Source organism: Caloenas nicobarica, chromosome 11 (assembly GCF_036013445.1).
Source record: "Caloenas nicobarica isolate bCalNic1 chromosome 11, bCalNic1.hap1, whole genome shotgun sequence".
Lineage (NCBI taxonomy): Eukaryota > Metazoa > Chordata > Aves > Columbiformes > Columbidae > Caloenas > Caloenas nicobarica.
The window spans coordinates 8389458-8411771 of record NC_088255.1 but is presented as its reverse complement, the minus strand read 5'-3'; the positions used below and the strand labels follow the sequence as shown (position 1 = coordinate 8411771).

The following is a 22314-nucleotide window of genomic DNA, read 5'->3' as shown; positions in this document are numbered from 1 at the left end:
GTAATCTAGAGCTTAGAAGTTCATCTTGCTCTAATACATGCAGTATTAATTGTGTGTGCATAAAACAAATACTACACGACAATCAGCTCTTCTATGAATAACTCAAGTCCAAATTAAAGTTTGAATGTTTCCATTTAAATTAAGTGATGATGCAACTTGATAATCACTATGTGAAAAAACTACAGGTTGGGGGGAAGAAAAAAGCCTCTTCTATTTCTGCTCTTCAAATACAGTCAAAAGTTCGCAAATCCTCTTCATGGCAGGATCAAGTTTCCCTCTCTTAGCTTTTAATTCAAAATTATTTTTTCTTGGAAAGTTTACAATCATATTAAAAACACAGCATAGATTTTAGAAAGTTCAAGTGCTGTTCATGTTGTATCACCACTTCTCCATGCACACAATTTTCTAATTCTCTTGCATCACAACTAAAAGGTTATCCCTTAATACATAAAATCCATGGTTCTGCTATTTTTGAGGAAAAAACAGAAAAAATTCCTGAAGCGCAGTAATATGTTGCTCAGACACCAGTGCTTAGGTATGATACGCAAATACACAATTCACAAGGAATCAAACTATACAAATCTACACTTGGAATGGAGTTTAAAAAAACAAACCACCTAAAAACAGAAGGTATCCCTTTGAGAGTTCAGATTGCATTAAAAAACTGAAAATCCCATTTATTATTGGTCATTTTCAATTACTCAGAGTACTTACATATGGTCTACACTACTCTTCATGGCATTGTATAGGCATTTACTTTGCCTACCATCAAATGATTGCATCTCCCCGTTTCCAAATAGCATCTATGTTAAATTTTAGCTCTCGTGCACCAGCAACTGCCCAGCTCCATGCCTCATGGTACTCACCTTCAGAAGGGCAACACAGCTGGTTTGTATTTCTGTTGCTGACTTCCAAAACACCTTCTTCTACTGGTTTTCATTAAGCACAGGTGCAGAACTGCTGTGGTCCTCTGAACTTCCCAGCATCAGGCACGCAGACTGAAACCAAAGGTGCAGGTCACTGAGGGATTCCAGTTAGCAATAGGTAAGAGATGCCCACCCTGCCCTTTGTGAAGGAGCAGCTGCTCGGAGAGGGACACCAGGGCTGTGGCATTACCAGAAATGAGCTCCCACCAGAGCTTATATCCACATTTGCTGTCCCAACTGCACCATAAACTGCTGTCTTGGTTTCTGTTTGGATAGAGTTAATTTTCTTCCTCGTAACTGGTACAGTGCTGTGTTTTGGGTTTAGAATGAAAATAATCTTGAAAATACACTGATGTTTTAGTTATTGCTACGTAGTCAAGGACTTTTCAGCTTCTCACACTATCTGGGTGCACAAGAAGCTGGGAGGGGGCATAGCCGGGACAGCTGACCCAAAGCGACCAGAGTGATATTCCATATCATATGACATCACGCTCAGTATATATTTTGGGGGAAGAAGAAGGAAGGGGGTGATGTTCAGAGTCGTGGTGTTTGTCTTCCCAAGTAACTGTTCCGCGTGATGGAGCCTGGATTTCCTGGAGATGGCCGAACACCCGCCTGCCCATGGGAAGCCACGAATGAATTCCTTCTTTTGCTTTGCTTGTGTGCAAAGTTTCTGCTTTACGTATAAAACTGTCTTTATCTCAACCCACAAGTTTTCTCACTTTTACTCTTCTGATTCTCTCCCCCATCCCACTGGTGGGGAGTGAATGAGCAGCTGTGTGGTGCTTGGTTGCTGGCTGGGGTTGAACCATGACAACTGCAAATGTATGTGAATAACTGGATTCCTATTCCTCTTCTCTATTCCATTCCTGACCAAGGGACGGGCCAATGGATAACATGCTTGATAACTGTTAACTACACCTTTTAAATCTCACATTTTCATGTCTAAAACTTAAATATGGAAATAAATAAGTAATGCGTATGTAAGCACTTTAAAACCAGTTATAAATACTAAAATTTTCATGTATCATTTTATGCAATGGTTGGTTATTTTGCCACTGTTAAGCACCTGGACATGCTTGCTCAGAAAAATAAAACTGTGTTAGGAATACCCCCCACTACTAGTACTACCAGTTTAACTTCATTCACCAAAAATATATTTCACAGAGAAATTTTGCATTATAATTATATCACTTTGGGACACTGAGACAACACTACATATTACTCCATTATTAAATAAACCAAGACTATCTCACGTATGGTTTTCCTTTAAAAAAACAATAACTGAAAAACCTACTAATCATCTTTTTTTGTTGGGGTTTGGAGGTTTTTTTCTCATTTGGAAAACAAAAAACACATTGTTCTTTTCCGCATGATTAACACATTCCATCTGAAAGACAGTACATTAAAAAGGGAATGAGTTGTTCAAACTTGTATAACATTATTTCATGCAGGACATCAACTGCATACAGAGCATAAGTTCGGTGCTTGTATTCAGTTTCATGGTTATGTTTCTGTCTAAAGTACAGCAGAAAGTTTGGACCGCAGTGTTTGGTTTTATACAAGTAAGAGCCAGTTTCTTTGTGTTTTCAATACATCACGAAATTTACAATATCTTCCCATTGCTAAACACTCCACTTAGGGCTGAGCATTCCCACCTACAACGGGTAATGTACATAGCTACATACCTGTCATTTACATAAAGGAATAAAAGTTCCCTTTGGAGAAATTTTAAATAAGTATGGATTTGGTCGTAATTCTAACATTACTACAGTGAGATACCACTTTCAATGTTCCATTAGGGAAAACCACAAGGATGGACGAGGCTTTCTTCCTACAACTTGGGAAACCCGAGACAGAAGTAAGGGACAAAAGAGCCGGTTTTAGAGAAAAAACAGCAGCAATTAACTATGGAAGACTACTAAAAATATTAAATTTTTATGAAAGCTACCCTGGCATACTACTGACTAGGACTGTTGTTCCCTGCTACTGTTGGCAAACCCACGCGCTACCAGGGACGGCACGGAAGCTCCGACAGCGTTACACGGCGCCGCCCAGCAGCGCAACGACTGGAATAAAACATTTGGGACTGAACCAGAACCGCCCGCTCTGAGGGAGGAGACGCTGCAGCTGAACGCCGCCCGCCCCACGCCGGGGCTGTCGAGAGGGACCCCTCGTTAAGAAGGGGCTGCACACCGCCACGATTGCCATGGCAACGGGCGCAGGAAACACGCACCAGGCCCGCCACCGCGGCACGGCCGCCGCGCTCCCCTCGGCCCGCCGGCCGGAAGGGAGCAGCCGCCGCGCGACACGTCTGGGCATGCGCCTCGCGCACGCGCGGCGGGGCGGGGCGGCGGGCAGGTGACGGGGCAGGGCGGGGGCGCCGCCATGGTGTACATCTCCAACGGTGAGCGGCGCCGGGGGACGTGCTGGCGGCCGGGCGGCGAGCGGGGGCGGCCGGGGGAGCGTCGGGAATGCGCCGGGCAGAGCGGAGCCTCCGCGCCGCCCCGAGCGAGCTGCGCGCATGGCGCGCCGCCGCTGTCACTGTCACTGTCACGTCAGCCCCGCGGGCCGGAGCGGAGCCCCGCGCGCTGCCGAGCGGGTGTTCAGGACTTGGAAAAAGCCGCAGCGTGTTCTGCAAACGTCGGGAGCGGAACCGCTTAACCGCATGTCGGGGAGCGGAGACCGCCCTGGTGGGTTTTTAGGTGACCTGGACACAGTGTCTGCTGGCGGGGGGTGATGCGATTATTTCGAGTACTCAGACAACGCCCTGCAGGGAATGGCACCTGCTGCCCTTGCCCATGAAGCGCAGTTTTCTCCATCCTGTTCGCAAATTGTAGAGTCAGCAGATACATTTTTGTGTGATGTACTGTGCAGTGTCACATACTGAACATCACCGGGTGCTTTGCATCTTGATCCGTTACAGGACAAGTGTTGGACAGCCGGAGTCGGGCTCCTTGGCGTTTGTCAGCTATCACAGATTTCTTCTGGTCAATAGCAGATTTTGTGGTTCTGTTGTAAGTAGAAATTAATTCTTTTGATGAGCTTTATTTTACATTTGTCTACTAGCTACTCAGTGCTATCAGTAACACAACAATTACAATGTTAGAGTTGCTCTTTACTATTCTGTATCCACTGTCCCCAAAACATATGTGAATGCTTTGCTATGACTGTGGCTTCGGTTATTAAGCACTATAATATATTTAATAAAAAGAGACGTGTGTGAAAAGTGACACAAACTTACTGGCAGCTCAAATAAGTTTTCTTATTATAAGTTTCCCCCATTTTAATACTGCAAAAAGAAGCAGCATATACTTTTGTTAAACAGCCAGTTTCTATTAGCTGAGCAAATAATGAAGATGTTATTTGGACAATTTCTACTGGTGACAATAGATTCTCACTATGTAAAAATAATCACCCAGTGGTAACCGCAAAATTATGGCCCCAGATTGAAGCCGGTTAAGGAACAAAAATTTATTTTGATGTATTCAACATTATTCAACTTCACTATATCAGTTACAGATTTATACTTCATGCATTTCTTGCACTGTATTTACCAGAAAAAAAAAGATTTTGTAGTTTGAGCCTTAGTGTAATTTGGAGTTACTTCAGATTTTATCTTACTATGTAGGAGAAAAATTGCCAAGATTTATTAAACAACAGTAACCTTGAAAAGATACACTGTTCATTCCTGAACACTACTTACTATTTTTCAGGCCATTTCTAAAAACTCTAAAATTGTATCTAGCAATCAATTTGCCTAACTCTTGATTTATTTTTTAGTTTCCAGAGCATAATTCAACCAGATTTGAGAAGAAGAGGCTACACATCTTCCTCCTATTCAGGATACAATGACGGGAGAGGGTATTTTTTCATATTCCTACTAGTTATTATTTTTTTTCTATCTTTGCAAAATGCCATAAAGTATTTAGATTGCAGTTGTGATTTGCATTGAACCAGATCATGTTAGAAGACTAAAATGTTGTTTATCTGCGGTATTTAGTCTGAAACTCGTTGATAACACTGTAGCTGTAATAACACTATGGTCTAACACTCACTGAAACAATATTCCAAACCTGCCTAATAGACAATATAGATCTCTGTTGAAATTCTTTTGTTACACTTGCCTATACTCAGCATTTGATTCACATTAAATCAGTAATTTCATGTATTAGATTACCTATAGATAAAGCAAACCACTTTGTTAGAGATATCATTTCTGTAAACACTATAGTTACTGTGTTTCTTTGTTCTTAATGGTTTGCACAACATTTTTTTAGGACTGTATAAAACCCTGTTACCCGTAGCTTTCTCTTGTGAGACAGGAGTAATTACAACGGTTTTGCAATAGAGAATTTTCATGAAAGTGGGGTTGGGGTTTGGTTGGCTTTTTCTTTTTAAGCTTTTCACATGAAACCCAAACAACTTTTCCAGCAGATCTAACTTCCTAATTACTATCATTTAGAGACGGTGTTATGATCTTTCAAGTTTAACAATCCAATGCCAATTGAACAGGTGTTGTGTTCCTTGCTCTCTTGTCAGGCCTCCAGCAAACCCTCGCCGAAGGATGGGGCGAATAAATCACTGGGGTGGAGGTCCCAGTCCACCACCAATGGCTGGAGGTGGATGAGGAAGGTAATTCCAAAACTGCTCTATCCTGCTTTGAACTTTTTTTTTTTTTTTAAATAGCAATGATAATTGAAGCTTAAGGTAGAGTGGAGCGTTTTGTCATCGTTTTGCAAAAGTTACCGAAACAGGAAGAGAATCAAAGCGGTTAAGATACTTCCAGTTAAAGCAGGAGAAAAAAGAAGGGGGATGTTAAAAGGTTTTGGCTAAGAAATGGTGAGCTTCTACTTTTAATTGCATAGAAGTAGATATACAAAGCATAGCACAGATTTTTGAACACAGCTGATTAAAAAAAAATACTTAAAACTTTTCATCTCTTTTGGCTGCTAATTTAAAGTCCTGTCCACATCATTAGTGACTAAAACTTTCTTTGCATTTCTCATAATTATCATGTGACAGATGAGGACTGTTGTTTAAAGTACACACTTAGCAATAGTAAAGAAGGAAAATTAATAAAGTTGTTAAAAGACTACTAGTAAAAATCTTTTTTCCTGTTACATTGATATAGCTATGCAAATCTTGAATTCTAGTATGGCATAAAAATCAGAATTGCTTAAAACACAAGGCAAAATAAACCCCACATTTAAAAAGCCTTTGTCTTTAAATTTCTTACTGCTGCCTAAACTTTAATTCTGTTTTACTAACTAGTTTGGCTGGTGGGAGTTTTGTCTAACACTGAATGTATATATAATATGGTTTAGTTTACTTTGAGACTTTAGTAAACAATCATTTTTCATGAATCACCCCTCATTGTTACCATAATGAAACTTACAAGAAAAAAAACACCACACATGCAGGTGGGTAGTACCTGTAAATCTTGTAGGAAAAAGTTTGTATTCCAAAAAGCACATACACCAGTATGTCTGTTCCCTGGAAAAAGGATAAGTTTTTGGGTTTTGTTTTTTTTTTATTTGGATGCCTCCCCCCCGGCTTTTTGACTTGACATGAGGCCAGCAAAGGCTGTGGGATTTTGGGTAATGGCAATGGGTAATCTGCTCAGGAAAAGAAGTTTGCAAGCCTTTAGCATGTTTCATTTAGCTAAATTAAAACAAATTTTAAATTTGTTACTTACATAATTTTATCTCACAGAGAAAGGCCTTACTGTCTCTTAATGCACTGTAATTACTTTATCTTCTAGGTAAACGCTTGCTGAAGAGGCAGGCAAAAGCATACACATTTGCAAGATGAAAGGGAAGAAGAGTTCAGTGGTGGACCAAATAAGTATGAACGTTGTGAATGTGTATGTCAAACTGGAAACTGTTCTGTGCTATAAGCAGCTTAATGAAGTTGTACTGGGAACTCCTTCTTCAAGGATCCAGTGTAACTGAACTGCAGTTTTATTAGATACATGTTTACTGTCTAAAGTCTTTGTATAGTTTCTGAACATTTTATTGTAGTTGCAAAGTAATAAGTAAATTATATTTGGCTTGTCACAAGGCTGACTTTCTCATTATTTTCAGAAAAAAAAAGTTTGCAGTACAGCAACCCCTTTTCTGTTCAAATGAGGAAGAATACATATTTATAGTTGATACAGAAGGTCCCTCGGCTCAAAACAGTGCTTCCTAATAGGTTTTGTATTTACTCTGTGAGCACTAACATTCTGTACTTTGCTGTATTTTCATTCTATTAATGATCTCTAAACACACTCTTAAAATACAACTTACAAATTACTTTGTTTTACAGTCCTTGCTTTTTACAAACTTGCTTCCTAAAGGCTCATAATGGGTTTTATAAGCCTGTTATGGGCATTGTTTATAAAACATGCCTGTTTTATAAGCACCTCTTGAAACAGCATCTTCCTCCACTGAAAACTTACTCAGTTGTATAAGACTATTTGCTATACAAAGTTTGGTAAGACTTGCTTAGGCTTTGTTTATACTACAGGAAGAAAAGGTAGTGTACAGAGTGCTAACATAGAAAAGTCATTTTCTTTCAAACAATAACTACCTTTTAAATAACTTACCCCATTTCAGGATGGGGGTTTCTTATTGTTCTTGGGTTTTGCTTGGGGTTTGCCTTTTTTTTTTGTTCAGCTGGAGAGGGCTGTGTCTATTTGAGAAAAGGTTGGCTGCTAAGAATCCAGACAATTATCTTTTACCAGGTGCCACCACAAGCTTTTTACTTAAACCTCACTTAGTCTCTTCTGCATAACATCATAACATCCAACAATGCCCCTTGCTTAATGTAAACATTACTAATTAGCTGGCTTTTGCCAGCTAGTTATGGTGAAATCGCCCCCTCCGGTGGCTCCCGCTCCTGCTACACGTACTCAACAGAAAGTTACTCTCTTTTAAACTTGCTGTGTAACAGCAGCCTTTGGTCTAATAAACCAGTCTTCCTCAACTCCGCTCAAACATCACATTTTCAGATTTCATAAAGGAGCTTCCCGCCCGCAGATGAGGTGTGTACGGCTAAGTCATCGTTAGCTCTTCACAGGTGTATCAGACGTAAATCAGCTGTACTATGATATTTTTAGACGGTGTTTCAAGTTGGGAGGCCCGTACTGCCCTGCCTCCAGCCCCACCAGCAGCACCAGCCCAGCTGACGGGGCTTGGCTGCCGCTGGCCCAGACCTCCCGCAGGGCCGGCCCTCCCCGGCCTCCCACCTTTGCGCTGCTGCCTCGCTCAGGGCAGCGGCCGGGGCCGCAACTCGGGACAAGTGCGAGCCCCCGCCCGCCCCTTCCCGCCGAGCCCCCGGACGGTACCTGCCTGAGAGGCGGCGCCGAGCGCGAGCCCGCCCGCTTCCGCCCCGCGCCGACGCCGGGCCCGGCCCTCGCAGGAGCGGCTTCCGCCCGGCGCCGCTCGCCCGGCGGGAGCATGACCCAGGCGGAGAAGGGCGAGGCGGAGAACGGGAAGGACAAGGAGCGCGACCGGGAGCGCGAGCAGCGCGGCGGCAAGCGGCCCATCGTCCCCGCCGCCGTGCCCGAGTCCCTGCAGGAGGTGAGGAGCGCGGCCGGGCGGAGCTCCCGTCGTGCCGGCCGAGCGGCTGCGCTGGGGCGGGCTCGGCCTTTTAAAGGCCTGGGCGCGGGGAGGCGCCGGGACACGGGCTGACTCCCGTGCGCCTTGTGGTGCTTTCAGCAAATCCAGAGCAACTTCATCGTGGTGATCCACCCCGGCTCCAGCACTCTGCGGCTCGGCAGGGCCACGGACACGCTGCCCGTGGGCATCCCCCACGTCATCGCGCGGCGGCACAAGCAGCCGGGACAGGCGGCCTACAGGGACAGCTGGCTCCTCAGGGACGGGCTCAATGTAAGAACTTGCGAAAATCGGTGTTGTAACCACGTGTTTCTATTGCAATTTTTTTAGCTGTGCAGTGCCTATCTTCCCCTCATGCATTATGGTTCTCCAGAGAGGAGTCTATCTCAAAGACAAACTTTTTTCCCCTTTTAATAGATGCCACCTTACTGAAGTCAGTAGGTTTCCACCAGTCTGTGTTAGGGCTTTATTTCATTTGTTTGCAGTGAACTAAATCTAATAAATTGATAGGCTGAGGGTTTGTACTCATTGATTTCTCTGCTCCGTGGTCTGATATCACACATAGTATTTCTGTTTATAGAATGACAACTGTAGAACTAGAATTGGACTGCTCCACTTGTGAATGTGTTGGTTACAAGCTGGCTTGTAACTTGGGTAATGTAGCCAATACTTTTAGTCTAACCTGCTCTAAAAATATATGTCGTGATCTTATTCATACTTCGAATCTGTACAAAAAAAATATCATCAAATTCATGTCTCTAATATTAAAACTTGCCTTTAAATAACTGAGATCTATTTAAAAATTTTTGCTCCTGCTTAATATTTCCGTAGTTAAATAGATAATGTCCTGAGCTCATCATTCTGGAGATGAAGCCCAGCAGCCAGTTCAATCAGTTAAAAGATTCAAGCTGACTTAGAGAAAAAGGTGTTGAGTACTCTAATATAAAAAAGGGTTTCTTTAAAAATAAGTGTATGTTCATTGTACAACGTGCACACCTTCTGTCCTTTCTACAGTCTTATCAACTACAGTAATGGTTTAATTAATAACAGCTTCAGTATTATCAGCATAAAGACATGTAGCTAGAAAGTAAGTATTTACGTTGCGTATTTCTGGGTTTTGTTTAGAAACCTGAAAGTACTGAGCAGAGACAAAATGGCCTTAAAATGGTGGACCAAGCAATATGGTCCAAAAAGATGTCAAATGGCGCAAGGCGTATACCAGTGTCACCTGATCAGGTAACTCATTCTTAAGATTTTATTAAATTGTTCATTCACATGGTCATTTGGTGTGATGCTATATTTTCATAGAGAAGAATATATATCCTTTATACAGCAAATATAAATAGTGCTATTGTTTGACCCAACTTTGAAGAGGAGATAAAATGGTTCTTCGAAGGGTGGGGAGTTTATTTTTGATTTCATGCATAAAAAGTGACTGGTAAAATATTTATCAACAGTATTTGTTTTTATTACATTTCAGGCCAGGTCATACAACAGACAGATGAGGCCAGCTATTTTAGATCACAGCTCTGGGGCCAAGTGGACAAGCACATCAAATCATCCTGAATTTTTGGTAGGAGAAGAGGTAAGACTCATTTTCCTGCTGAAATGAGGCTTAGTATTACATTTTAATGTGGGCGTGTAATCAGCAATTTACTGTATGTATGGAAAGGCACATAAATCTAGTCAAGCAAAACATGAGAAAATTTACAGTGGACTAACTGAATATTTATTATCATTCAGCAAGACCAGACAGTTTCCCGCATTTGCCTTGCAAGTAACCTTGATCCTTTGCTACTATAAATCAGTGTTTCTGCAGGGACTAGGTGAGAGCTTTGCCCATGTGGTATAGTTCAGAGAAAAGGCAAGAAATTGATTAAAGGATCAGTACATGAAATCACCGCTGAGTAATTCGATATTCATGAGCTTCAAAGAGTCTGTATTTTAGTTACTAATTTGAGATAATGGAAAAATACACTGTTATGTTATAGTGGATGTCCATGGATATGAAAATTCAAACTATTTAAACCATGTATTTAATGTCTTTTTTTTAAATTTTAATGTTTTATAATCAAGTCCTGTTAAAAAGAAATCCACTGTATTGCTGTCACATTGGTCTGAGTGCTGCTGGATGTCTTGTATCTGCTTTTGAAATATTTTTCTAGTATTTGTTACTACTCTTTTGGGGAAAACAATGCGTAGAACATTGTCTCTTATTTTCAGGCACTGTATGTCAATCCACTAGATTCTTATAATATACACTGGCCTATTAGGAGAGGGCAGCTCAATCTCCACACAGGACCTGGAGGCTCCCTCACTGCAGTATTAGCAGACCTTGAAGTGATATGGTCACATGCAATACAAAAATATCTGGAAATACCACTGAAAGACTTAAAGGTGAGTTGTGAAGACATTAATGCGGGCTGTATCCACTCTGTACATGTTACTATAAAAGGGAATAAACCTGCTGTTATTGCTAGCCTCTTACTAGTGGTTTTTTACAGAATAAATATTCCCTGCTGGTGAGCATGGTTCCTAAAAATTCATCTGGAATTTTTGCATGTCATTAAGACAAAAATTGCTAATACAACTTGTACCAAGAAGGGCTGGAAATCCCATTCTAGAAATTTCAGTCTTTGGGATTTTTTTGGTTGACTGAAAAGGAGACAACTGAGGAACTGGTGCCTCATACTTGCATAACTTCTTCTCCTTGCCAAGTACATGTCTGTCTTATATCTGATGTACTTTTAAACATTTTTAGTGACTTAGAAACTCTTAACTTGGTACTTACTTGAACTCATTTTTAAAATTATTAAAGCCCTTTCCCCTTCCCATAATTTTTCTTCTTTTGATAACGTAAGTATTAAGTTTTCTTCCTTAGCATCAGGTATTCAAGAATGCAATAGAAACTTAATTTGAGAGCTGGCTTGAATTTATTGTTCTTATCTTCAGTACTACAGGTGCATTTTACTAATTCCAGACATCTATAATAAACAGCATGTGAAAGAACTGGTAAATATGATCCTAATGAAGATGGGCTTCTCAGGTAAAACCATACACAGGCAAGAGCTTAGTGATTAATAGTGGGAAGATATAGATATATAATTTTTTTTAAGGCACATTTTTGCACATCAATCCCAGTTTGGCTGGGACTAGCACCTCTTATCTTTTGCTATTCCTGTAACCATTGTCTCTTTTAATGGGGTGAAATGGTTGGCTGGCATTGAACCATTTATTGGTTTGCTATTAGGTATTCCAACTGTGGGTGTCTCACTTCCACCGAGATAAAAGTAGCAACAGTCTGATTTCTCAAGTATTTCTAAAATTCACAGCATTACCCCCACAGAGTATTAAAAGTCTTAGACTTCAAAACAAAAGTATATGATGTAAGATGCTGCTACTGTCTTCACAGGATGACATAATAGGAGGTTTCAGAGTTGCTTAAGTGCATACACTAAATATAAAAGAGCAATACAGGTTTTTAAAAATAACCAAGTAATCGTTAGCTTGTTCTGCATATTTGGGACTGGAAAGCCCTTTCATGAGAAAGAGTAATGCAGTTTCCTTTCAGTTAAACTGCCAGAAGTTTTTGGCTAGTCTTCTGGAAAGAGCTGCTGTAGTCTTAGCCATTTTTCTCTGATTTCACATTTAGAGATAACACAGCAAGTTGTTACAGAAGGCACAGTAACCCAACCACATGGAGCACGTGTAATTTAAAATAATCAGAGTAGTAGTACCTTTGGTGCTACAAAGTCCTTTTTCATATTAGATATGCAAGGAAGAGGCTTAAAAAGTGGACAAGAATAATAGGTTAAATGATAGAGACAAGTCAAACAGTAAGTTAATTGTAAGATGTTGGAGATTAATACTGGTGTTGTTTAATCAGTATGAAGTGCAAACAGTTCCCAAGTATTACTCTCAGCAGAATATGTGCTTAGATATTATTGGTTTCCATCTGAAAGAATTAAGTAGGTGGTAAATAAACACCGTAAAAGGAGAGACTGATCTCATGAGATCTAAAGTTTTTTCATATGCATGTATATGTGTGTATATATATATATTTTTTTGATATGTTTCATTGTGTTAAAATGAACAAGCCATATCGGCTGTTAGTTTTAGTTTTTGATCAGAATGGTTCTAAATCATACTTTGATTCCTCCTCAATTTTTACATAGAAGTAATGTGAACAGTACCTAATAACGCTACCGTGTAAAAATGTACTGGCACTAGGGTAGACAACTTTGCGGTTGAAATGTGTTGGCTTCAGAGGAACAGGAAGAATACAAAGACAAAAAATACAAAGCTTCACATTCATCTGATACGTGAAAGTGAAAATCAGAAAGTATCAGTAACTCTTCAGAGTGCCATTTCCTAAAAATAATTTGGTGAAGAGCCAACCTAATTATACAGCATAACTAAATTCTCTTAATCTATTTCAAATCAGTAATTCTACTTAGTTTTTGTCTACAAAGCACAGCTCAATTGAGCTATTCCTTCATCGGCTAGAAGGATAGACTGAAGCCATCAGTACTTCTCAAGTTTAAGCATGGGCTTGTGGTACAAATACAAAGGTACTCTTTTACAGAGTTAAAGGTGGATTGAAATGAAAGCAGACAGTAAAATTGGACCTTGTTTTGTAACTATTTAAAGAACATGTCTAAAATGCTAGTGGTAATGCTGTTGATTTAAATTGGAAAAAATTAGGAAAATGCTTCATGTGCATCTGATAACCAAGACCTTGCAATACTGGTTACAAAACCAAGTAAAGTCTGGAGGCAGTATCTTTAAACTCACAAAAAAATAAGGATATTTGGCTATAGGCATCCACCCTGCTCTTAGCTTTTCTCAGGAGTTTAACGGCCTACCCAACAACAACAAAAAAATCTGTAAGCCCCTCCACCTCATCTTCACTAAATATACAAACTTTCAGTTTGGAGTCAAGCTATTAATAGATTTTAGAAGACATGAAGATGTCCTTTAAATGTCAGCAACATGGCTTGGCATAAATTGGATATAATTTTTCTCTCTGCTAGGAATTATTGTACACCAGGAGTCTGTCTGTGCTACTTTTGGAAGTGGTTTAAGCAGCGCGTGTATAGTAGATGTGGGAGACCAGAAGACAAGCATTTGCTGTGTAGAAGATGGCGTTTCCCATCGCAACACCAGGTATCTTTTAATATGCAGAATTATTATAAGCATGTACTTAGTTGCTTACCAAAGACTTTAAAAAGAAGAATTTTTTCTTAAAAAAACAGGATTTTTTTACTGTGCACTGCATGACAGGGTCATCATGTTATGGTATGAACCTAAAAGAATTCTGACATCTTTAAAAGAACAGAACTGATACTGTGCTCTGCAAGCTCTGTGGAGGTCATGATCACAGCACATCTAAAATGTTGCTTGCACTCCTATATGTGCTACTGTAAAAGGCCAGTATTTCAGCAAATGAATAATTTTTTTCTTCTCTGTGCTTGAGGCTGTGTCTTGCATATGGAGGATCTGATGTGTCAAGGTGTTTTTATTGGCTTATGCAACGAGCAGGATTTCCATACAGAGACTGTCAGCTAACTAACAAGTTAGATTGCCTGCTGCTTCAGCACTTAAAGGAGACATTTTGTCACCTAGACCAGGTGAGAAGAGAAAATGGTATATTCTCCAAGTATTTTTTTCTTCCTTTACAGAATGCTACTCTGGGGAACCCTTTTGTGAGTCTATACAATTGCTTGTAAGCCGAATAAAATGTAGTATTTTACTCAGTAGAATACTGGCAGAAGCTAGAGAAGCTTTAGACTTGAAGAATTTGTAATCTGTTTTATTTTTCTCCTAGTTGAAAGAATTCCAGCTCCTAGAAAGGTAGTTGCTTTGTTCTTATTACTGAAAGAAGCTGATAGTAGCTGCATATTTGCCGTTTTTCTCATTCAGTTTTGTAAGGTCTGCCAGCAGGTCTCTTCTTTCTGGACAAACCCTCCTTTTAGAGGCTTAGGCATGTGGAAAGCTGTTTTGGCAGATTGTGCTACAAGGAAAAGACTTTAAAAGTGTTCAAGAATAGGTAAATGAAATTCACAGTCTGAAGAGTTTCGTTACTTTTTGTTGCATCCCACAGTTTAAATAGATTATGCAGCTTTATAGAGAGATACGAAAGATACAATTATTTTTTGTTTCTGACCTTAGGATATTTCTGGATTGCAAGACCATGAGTTCCAGATTCGTCATCCGGATTCTCCAGCTTTATTGTACCAGTTCCGATTAGGAGATGAAAAATTACAGGTGTGTTCGTTCGTTTGCATGGTTTTTTAATTACAAGAATTATATTCAACGTTCAGGCTCTGGGCCTCGTTTTGTATCAGTCCAGTGCTACTACGCCCACATGATTTATAGATTGTTCTTGCCATGTCCTTGTTGATAGCTTTAAAATTAATTCCTATATGTATGAATGGGCCTAATGCAGCACCAGTGGATGCACAAGACTTCCTAACTAGCGTCACTCAGAATGGTTGTAGCTTCAGCTAAATATGATGATACTTTTATCCTTCAAGTGCAAGGAATGAATGCTAATTTTACAAGTTTTTCACCTCACCATTGAATTTTCCAATTTAGTACAAACTGCATTTGAATACTTATTTATCATACAATGCCAGAATCTGTAAAGAAACCTATATATGTGTACAATTGTATGATTTTTTGTTTTTTAATTAAGCAAAGCTGAAGACACTTTAGCCTTTTACAAAACTATTTGAACAAAATGCATATTTAATTTTCACTTGTGAAAAAAATAGAATAGTATATATAGTGTATATATTATAGTAAAAAAAAACCCCCAAACAAACAAACAAACAAACCCACACCAAACAAAACACCAACCCTATGTAGTAAAGCCATGTCAAATCTCTCATTGTTCAGGCTCCAATGGCTCTGTTTTATCCAGCAACTTTTGGAATTGTTGGACAAAAAATGACAACTTTGCAACACAGGTCACAAGGTGACCCTGAGGATCCTCATGATGAACATTATCTGCTAGCCACACAAAGTAAGCAGGAGCAGGTGTGTGAACGCTCATTTTATTTTTAATTAAGTATTATTTAATTGGCGAATAAAATCAGGACTCATTAGCTCATCTCAGAAAGCAAAGCTTGTTATTTGGGTCAGAAGCATTGAAAAATAAATTTAGAGTAAGGAATTATGGATGTCTAGACAAGTCCTTAATTATAACTGTTTGTTTTCAAAATCTAAGAGGGCTTCATATTATGGCATTGATACACCTGATAGAGTTCAAAATAAAACCCTTGCTTTGAAAGTGAGGATTGAAAGGAATTAATACAATGCCTAACCTTTCTGTACAAAAAGGTGATGAGATGTACAGTGGTGTTTAGTTCAAGTCTTTGTAAGATCTCTCTGCATTTTTCATAGTATAACTTGTTTTCTCATTTTTAAGTCTTCAAAAGCTACAGCTGATAGAAAATCTATGTCGAAGCCTGGTACATTCGAGGGAGACTTGAGAGGCCAAGCCTCAGACATTTCAGAGAGGATCTACCCGCAAGAAGTGGAACTGGGATCTGCCCAGAGTGATTGTATGATATCTGGAAATGATTCTGAGGAGCCTCTAACTGCACACATGTCCAGGAAAACAGCTATTTCTCAGTTCGAAGGCAAAGCCTTAGGCCTTGACAAAGCCATTCTCCATAGTATTGACTGCTGCGGTAAGAACTACATTTGTACAATTCTGTAAAATATGCATGTCAGTCAGTGGGGATTTATGGTAACTCCTGTATTTTACCAGAGTAGCTACACTGTTCCTTATATTTACATCTTTGTTGAGGTTTCTTGAGTTAGAAGTTTTGAATCTCCAAGGAACAGAAAAATAATTTTAAAAGCAAACACAGGTTTCTGTGTGGTCTGACTTACACTAAATTATTTGCAATGCAAATACAGGCTGTATTAACTTTAAAAAACAGATGTATCTCTCTATATCCATTCATTCCAGCATCTGATGATACAAAAAAGAAGATGTACAGCTCCATCTTAGTAGTGGGAGGAGGCCTTATGTTTCATAAAGCTCAAGAGTTTCTTCAACACCGAATCCTGAACAAAATGCCACCTTCTTTTAGAAGAGTCGTTGAAAATGTTGAAGTCATCACAAGACCTAAGGTACACTGTTAGCTGATAGCTAGATGATTATTAAACTATGATTGGTTGAAATCTTCAAAATATTTTTTATATACATAGATATATATTATTTGACAACCAAAGATCAGTTGTGTATCTGAGGAGATCTAGGAGAGCTTTCAGCTCATACCATAGCACTCTCCTTATAGGCAGGATGTTAGAAGTATAGCAAGAGTGTTACTTGTATTGATCACTGAAGCGTTTATTAGCTAAAGGCCATATTCTTAAATAAATGGTTAGTAGTGGCCCATGAAGTACATCTGTCTGTTCAGCAAGAAATTGTCTTAGGGGTTTTTATTACTATTAAGGTAAAATAAGTATGGCATTGAAAGAGCAATTTTCATTTGGCATTAATCAGACAAAATTTGTAAAATCAAAACTTTGGTATTTTTCAGAGCCTCCATTGCTGAGGGCAGGATTTCCTTGACATGCCTAGAAGGCACCTTTAAAAAACCACCACCTTAAATATTCTTGCCATGTTTTTATCTCACCATTTTTTCCTGAATAATTTTGGAAAAAATCTTCCCCTCACCCCCAAGATTCTAAGTGGTGAATACTGTTGGAAAAATTAGGATACATTTTTTGAGAACTATGCAAATTTACACCAGTGATTGTGTACAATCTGTGTTTTGAATTTAGGATATGGATCCTCGCTTAATTGCATGGAAAGGAGGTGCAGTTTTAGCCTGTCTGGATACAACTCAGGAGCTGTGGATATATCAGCGAGAATGGCAGCGGTTTGGTGTCAGAATGTTACGAGAGCGAGCTGCATTTGTATGGTAATGGCTATGTTTACAGTGGAAGATGATTGAGTATTCCTTTCTCCAAATGTTCCCCTTTTCCAGAACAGATGTATTGATCTTCTGCTGGTAGATATTTTTGTATTTTATTAAAACTAACTTCAACTGAGAGTTTTCCAAACATGGTGTAAAAGTCTTCAGCATTGCTATACTTCAGCTTTTGAATTGCATGCATGGAATTCTGTATACAGAGTATCACAGTCATCTCCAAAATCACTACATTATATTAAATACATTATGTGTATTAAAATCAAGCAGTGTGCGAATTTGAGCTATAAAATATTGATGTGGGAGATGTTAAGCCAAGATTCATTCCAGATACATGTACACAGAAGCAATAGCTGAAGAGTGCAAGTTGTGGATTTAATGCACTATTCTGATTCATACCCTAATGTTACGAGAGGATGAGATTGTTACATCAGCGATCATCATGGAAAAAGTGAAATGGAGAACCTGAACTACAGTTGCTGTTGGTACTTTGCTTATATAATAAATTATATTATTCAGTGGAAAACTTAAGAATTTGAAAATGGAGTAGTTTTTCTTGCCTGTTCTCATCATCAAAAGCTCTTGCTAGCTTTTCATTATCCATGGTAGTTATCCACTCTTTTTCCTATTTAATTCCTATTTAATTAAATATGGCCCAGTAGCTACAGTGCCCTACTGTTCCTTCAGCTGTTGATAACTTTTGTCCTCAGTTTTGTAAGACTAGACCTCAATATCCAGACACCTGTTAATTTTCTGTTTCTTGCCTTGTATCTCATTGCATGAAACAGAAATGTCTCTGTAGGAGTTCTCTATGTCCTTCATAAGACAATATTTTGGACTGAAGTTCAGAGCACTTGGTAAAGTGTCTTCTGAGCTCACGTCATTGAAAGAAACAACCATACATTTTGTACCGAGGACTGATTTGTCATGTCACTGCAGAAGAGCTTAACTGTAAGAGTGAACCTGTTTTCCATGTTATTGTGGTTTCTCATGCTTTTACAGGAAACATCGCATACATCAGTGGTAGGGTTTGAACTGAGGAAAATCACCCTATCTGTTGCTGCTTTGAAGCAGCAAGCCACTGTATGGGACCCTTTTCAGCAATTCTCGTTTTCTGCTGCATGTGTAGAATAACATCAGTCTGGCAGCCCTCGTGCAGGAGTCCAGCAAAAGAAAGGACAGTGAGGAAAACACATGTATGGATATGTACTTTAACACATAGTTGTAGCTGCACCTGATGGAAGAATCGCCCCCTAAATGAATTGTTTTAACAAAAAAGGCATCATATGCTCTCTTAAAATGTCAGTGTTTCTAGAAACAATGTTAACAAAACCCAAATGACATACTAAATAGGTATGGAAGGGTTGACTCTCTGCCTCTTTTCCTAGAAAAAATTAGATCACTTTTTATAAAAGTAGGTAAAGCAAAAATAGTGACCTAAAATTAGAATTTAGAGCTCAGATCCTCATCTTCACGATGAAGTAGATCCAACTTAGACAACTTATCTGTACTTCACCTCTCCAAGAATGTTGAAAATAATTTCACAAAACAGTGCGCAGTGGCTAGAACAGTTTAAGGTCTGCTACACCGAGAGAGCAGCCTTGCATTGCAGGCTGATGAGCAGAGGGTAGCAGAGGCACGCTAATTAATCTGTTAGTCATTCTGCAAAACTAATACTAGGAAAAAAAGTGCTAAGCGAACAAAAATTAGACAGCAAAATTCTCATGTGACCCCAAGCTGATGTTTGCTGAAGAGGAAAGGGCAAACCAGAAATTGTCCACACTCTAAGTGATTCACTGTTTTTAGAAGTGTTGAAGAGATTAAATATTTACTCTCTGTTTAGGAAAAAAAAACCCAAACAACGGAAGGAAAAAGGCTAGACCTACATTGGCACGTAGTGTGGTGGAAGAGCAGAGACTACAGAGCAAAACATGTGGGGCCAAGGCACAGAATTCCGCACTAAGTATTTCAGGGGAGTTACTGCAGCCCAGCCCTAGTCCAGTCCCGTGGCCTGCAGACCCATTAGTGGTTGGACTCTGTTAGATTCATTAGTGCACATCTTCCCGTTTAATTTCATCTGAGAGAGTCAAGGCTGCACTCCTCAACCACCCTGCGATACAAACCAAACCACAGTGAGGCTGGTGGGCAATTTCCTCTCAAAAGTGCAATACGGATTTAAACAAACATTACCGCATCTGAGCTTCTGAAACAAACTTGAGAGAGTTTCTATTACAATGACACCTAAAAGATAGTCTCTTTCATGTGATCTTATCACACCTGAAAGGATGCTTGCAGCAAAACTCAACAGAAATTACAAAAATACTAAAATTTGAAGAAGTGAGAACTCCTACCTTGGTCTGTGATGAGGAAGCTACTGCAGCAATAACAGATACTGTCACGAGTAGGGCAGCAAGAAGAGAACACATAGATCTTCAGGGCTTCTTCAGTACTTTCATCACTCCCTGGTGTCTTCACAGAAATTCTAGTTTTATTTAACTAATAATGAAATGAAATCCCAAAGAAGAGTGTGAGAGGGAGAAAAAAAAAGTTATAGACATTTATGACAAAAGGAGTCATTACTAAGTTAAAATACATTTAATATTTAATTGCATTTAAGAGGCTTTAAAACTATTATATATTCTTAACACCAGAATTACAGACAGTGCATATATTTATCTTATAATCTACTAGTCTAATACAACAAAACAGGGTCAGTGTCTTAATAGGAATTGCAAGAAAGGTGTGTTTAATGTTAGTGAAGCCTAATTAACCAGTTACTATATATTTTCTTACATTTTCATGTTCATTGATTAATCTCATCCTGAACAAAATAATATTGTTTAAAAACATTCTTTAAAATAAATAATATTTAAAAAGTAAAATAACATATTGTAGTAGCGGAGTAGAGCTCTCCTGGAAGCAACCACAGCTCTTTCAGACCATCTCCTCAGGGTCTGCTGGCCAGCTCTGTAGATTCGACTGCACTGGAAGCACATGCCTCCACCCGCACTAATACAGAAGGAGAACTTAGAAAACAGTGCTTTCAATTTATTATGATTTAATGGAAAATTGCCTTTGCTTCTGTATTTTTTTCAAGAAGTACTTCATGCTCTTGATGCTCATAAAGCAGTACTAAATATTCAAGCCCAGCCTGCTTGCTGTAAAATTCACTTCTAATTCTGCCGCTGTTTTACAAATGGTTGTATTTGGATTCCACAAACTTCCTGAGGGTTGAAAATATTTTGGTTTAAAATTGTTAATAACTATGTAAATGATGAAATAGATTTCTACTACAACCGAGGTTGTGATAGGCACCTTACACCCTGCAGATGGCACCTTGTGACCTAACAGAGTGTTTGTGCTTTTGAAAAGCCAAGTCAGAAGCGTCAAGTTACAGCAGGGACCCCCTGCAGTTGTTTGAATTCAGGTACTGTTGCTTGAAAATGTATGGGGTAAAAATATCTAGCCCTTTAAACCTCCAACAGATTTAGAAACAGTAGTACTTAGTATTAATGACACACCTGCATGCTCAAATCTGCAAGAAATTTGTTTAGTCTACTAAAGGTACTTTTGTTCATGTCATACAGTACCAACAAGTAACTAGACCTAATTCACCATCTCAGAGAAACCAAGAAAACTTCTCAATCCCATATTCAAGGTTTAAAATATGCCATTATTATCTACATTAACCTGTACAGAATTCTCAAAATTCCCATTTTGAGGCCATGACTATGATATAGGGAAAGATGCAGAAGTAGGTCTTAGACCCTACTCAATATTCAAGCAAAGATGATACTGTGAAACACTTTTGAAGAGTCATTTTCCCCCTTCAGTATGATGTCTATATGTGTACATAGCACTTACCCATTTCAATACAACTTTTGCTATATTTCATTACATTATCTTTACAGCCTATGAATTTAAATGGATATTTAAAATTTTATCAAATGCATTATCTGTGTGCATTTTCACTAGAGTCTATTAAAATACACATAAATTAATCCCTAAGTACAATATATTTTAGAAAGTACAATTCAAAATCGGTACTAGCCTATTTAGCTTCTGCTCCGTCAACAGTGGTTTTGTCTTATTTTCTATCACCATCCTCACTTCTATCACCACCTCCTCAAACACACTCACGCACTCCTTTGAAAATCCATTTCTTTGTTGCTAAAATATAAATGGGAAGCAAACACAGAAACAAAACAAGCAGGGAAAACAAACAAACAAAAACCAAACCAAACACCCAAACCACTGCTAAAGAGCTGGCTGCATCTGAGTTCTCAGCTTTGATGACTGTGTATGCATAGGGTGCCAGACAGAATTCAAAACACATTGAAAACAGAAGCCATTTCTGGCCTTATGAAGGAAATCTATGCAATAACATTGGGGAAAAAAAATAGTAGTATCGTTTAGTAGAAAATGCTTGATAAATTACCTGCTGTAGTTAGCAAAAAGGATTTTGATAGAAAATCCTCTTTTACATTTGCTGGGGGTAGATCGTAAGCATGGATGAAATATTTTTTTCTGGCTCTATGGAGAATCCAATATAATAGAACTGTCACTAAAATAAAAGTGAAGAAAAGTTTGCTTCAAGGACTTAGTACAAAGATAGATACATGCAATCCTAATGGGACCAGGTTCAACAGAGGAAAATCTACATAGATTAATTACCGCCAACAGTTACTTTAAAAGTGCACTTAAAAAGGACAAAAATAGATCTTTTGGAAAAGATAATTCTATACTCAGAGACAGGAACAAGATATCAAGTGTCAATTTCATTATTACATCTATGCACACCTATAGTTTGAAGCCAATACGAAATAATTAACATTT

General features: G+C 38.9%; 2 protein-coding genes across 2 annotated transcripts; both read left to right on the top strand.

The window, feature by feature from the left end:
* Window positions 1-3282: 3282 nt before the first annotated feature.
* Window positions 3283-5565, top strand: SELENOK (selenoprotein K). Its single transcript, XM_065642834.1, has 4 exons — window positions 3283-3333; window positions 3853-3943; window positions 4710-4790; window positions 5469-5565. The coding sequence occupies exons 1-4, from the start codon at window positions 3315-3317 to the stop codon at window positions 5563-5565; spliced, it is 288 nt and encodes a 95-aa protein (XP_065498906.1). The 5' UTR covers window positions 3283-3314.
* A 2747-nt stretch (window positions 5566-8312) lies between these two features.
* On the top strand, window positions 8313-17995 carry ACTR8 (actin related protein 8). Its single transcript, XM_065642606.1, has 13 exons — window positions 8313-8491; window positions 8630-8800; window positions 9653-9763; window positions 10008-10112; window positions 10751-10924; window positions 11480-11573; window positions 13561-13693; window positions 14004-14157; window positions 14699-14794; window positions 15428-15568; window positions 15960-16224; window positions 16509-16672; window positions 17330-17995. The coding sequence occupies exons 1-13, from the start codon at window positions 8369-8371 to the stop codon at window positions 17471-17473; spliced, it is 1875 nt and encodes a 624-aa protein (XP_065498678.1). The 5' UTR covers window positions 8313-8368; the 3' UTR covers window positions 17474-17995.
* Window positions 17996-22314: the final 4319 nt, after the last annotated feature.

Excerpts from the sequence above, each read along its gene's own strand:
- ACTR8 (XM_065642606.1), top strand. The coding sequence starts at position 8,369 with ATGACCCAGGCGGAGAAGGGCGAGGCGGAGAACGGGAAGGACAAGGAG. Across the intron at positions 15,569-15,959 it reads CACAAAGTAAGCAGGAGCAG|TCTTCAAAAGCTACAGCTGA; the intron begins GTGTGTGAACGC and ends CTCATTTTTAAG. Across the intron at positions 16,225-16,508 it reads CCATAGTATTGACTGCTGCG|CATCTGATGATACAAAAAAG; the intron begins GTAAGAACTACA and ends CATTCATTCCAG.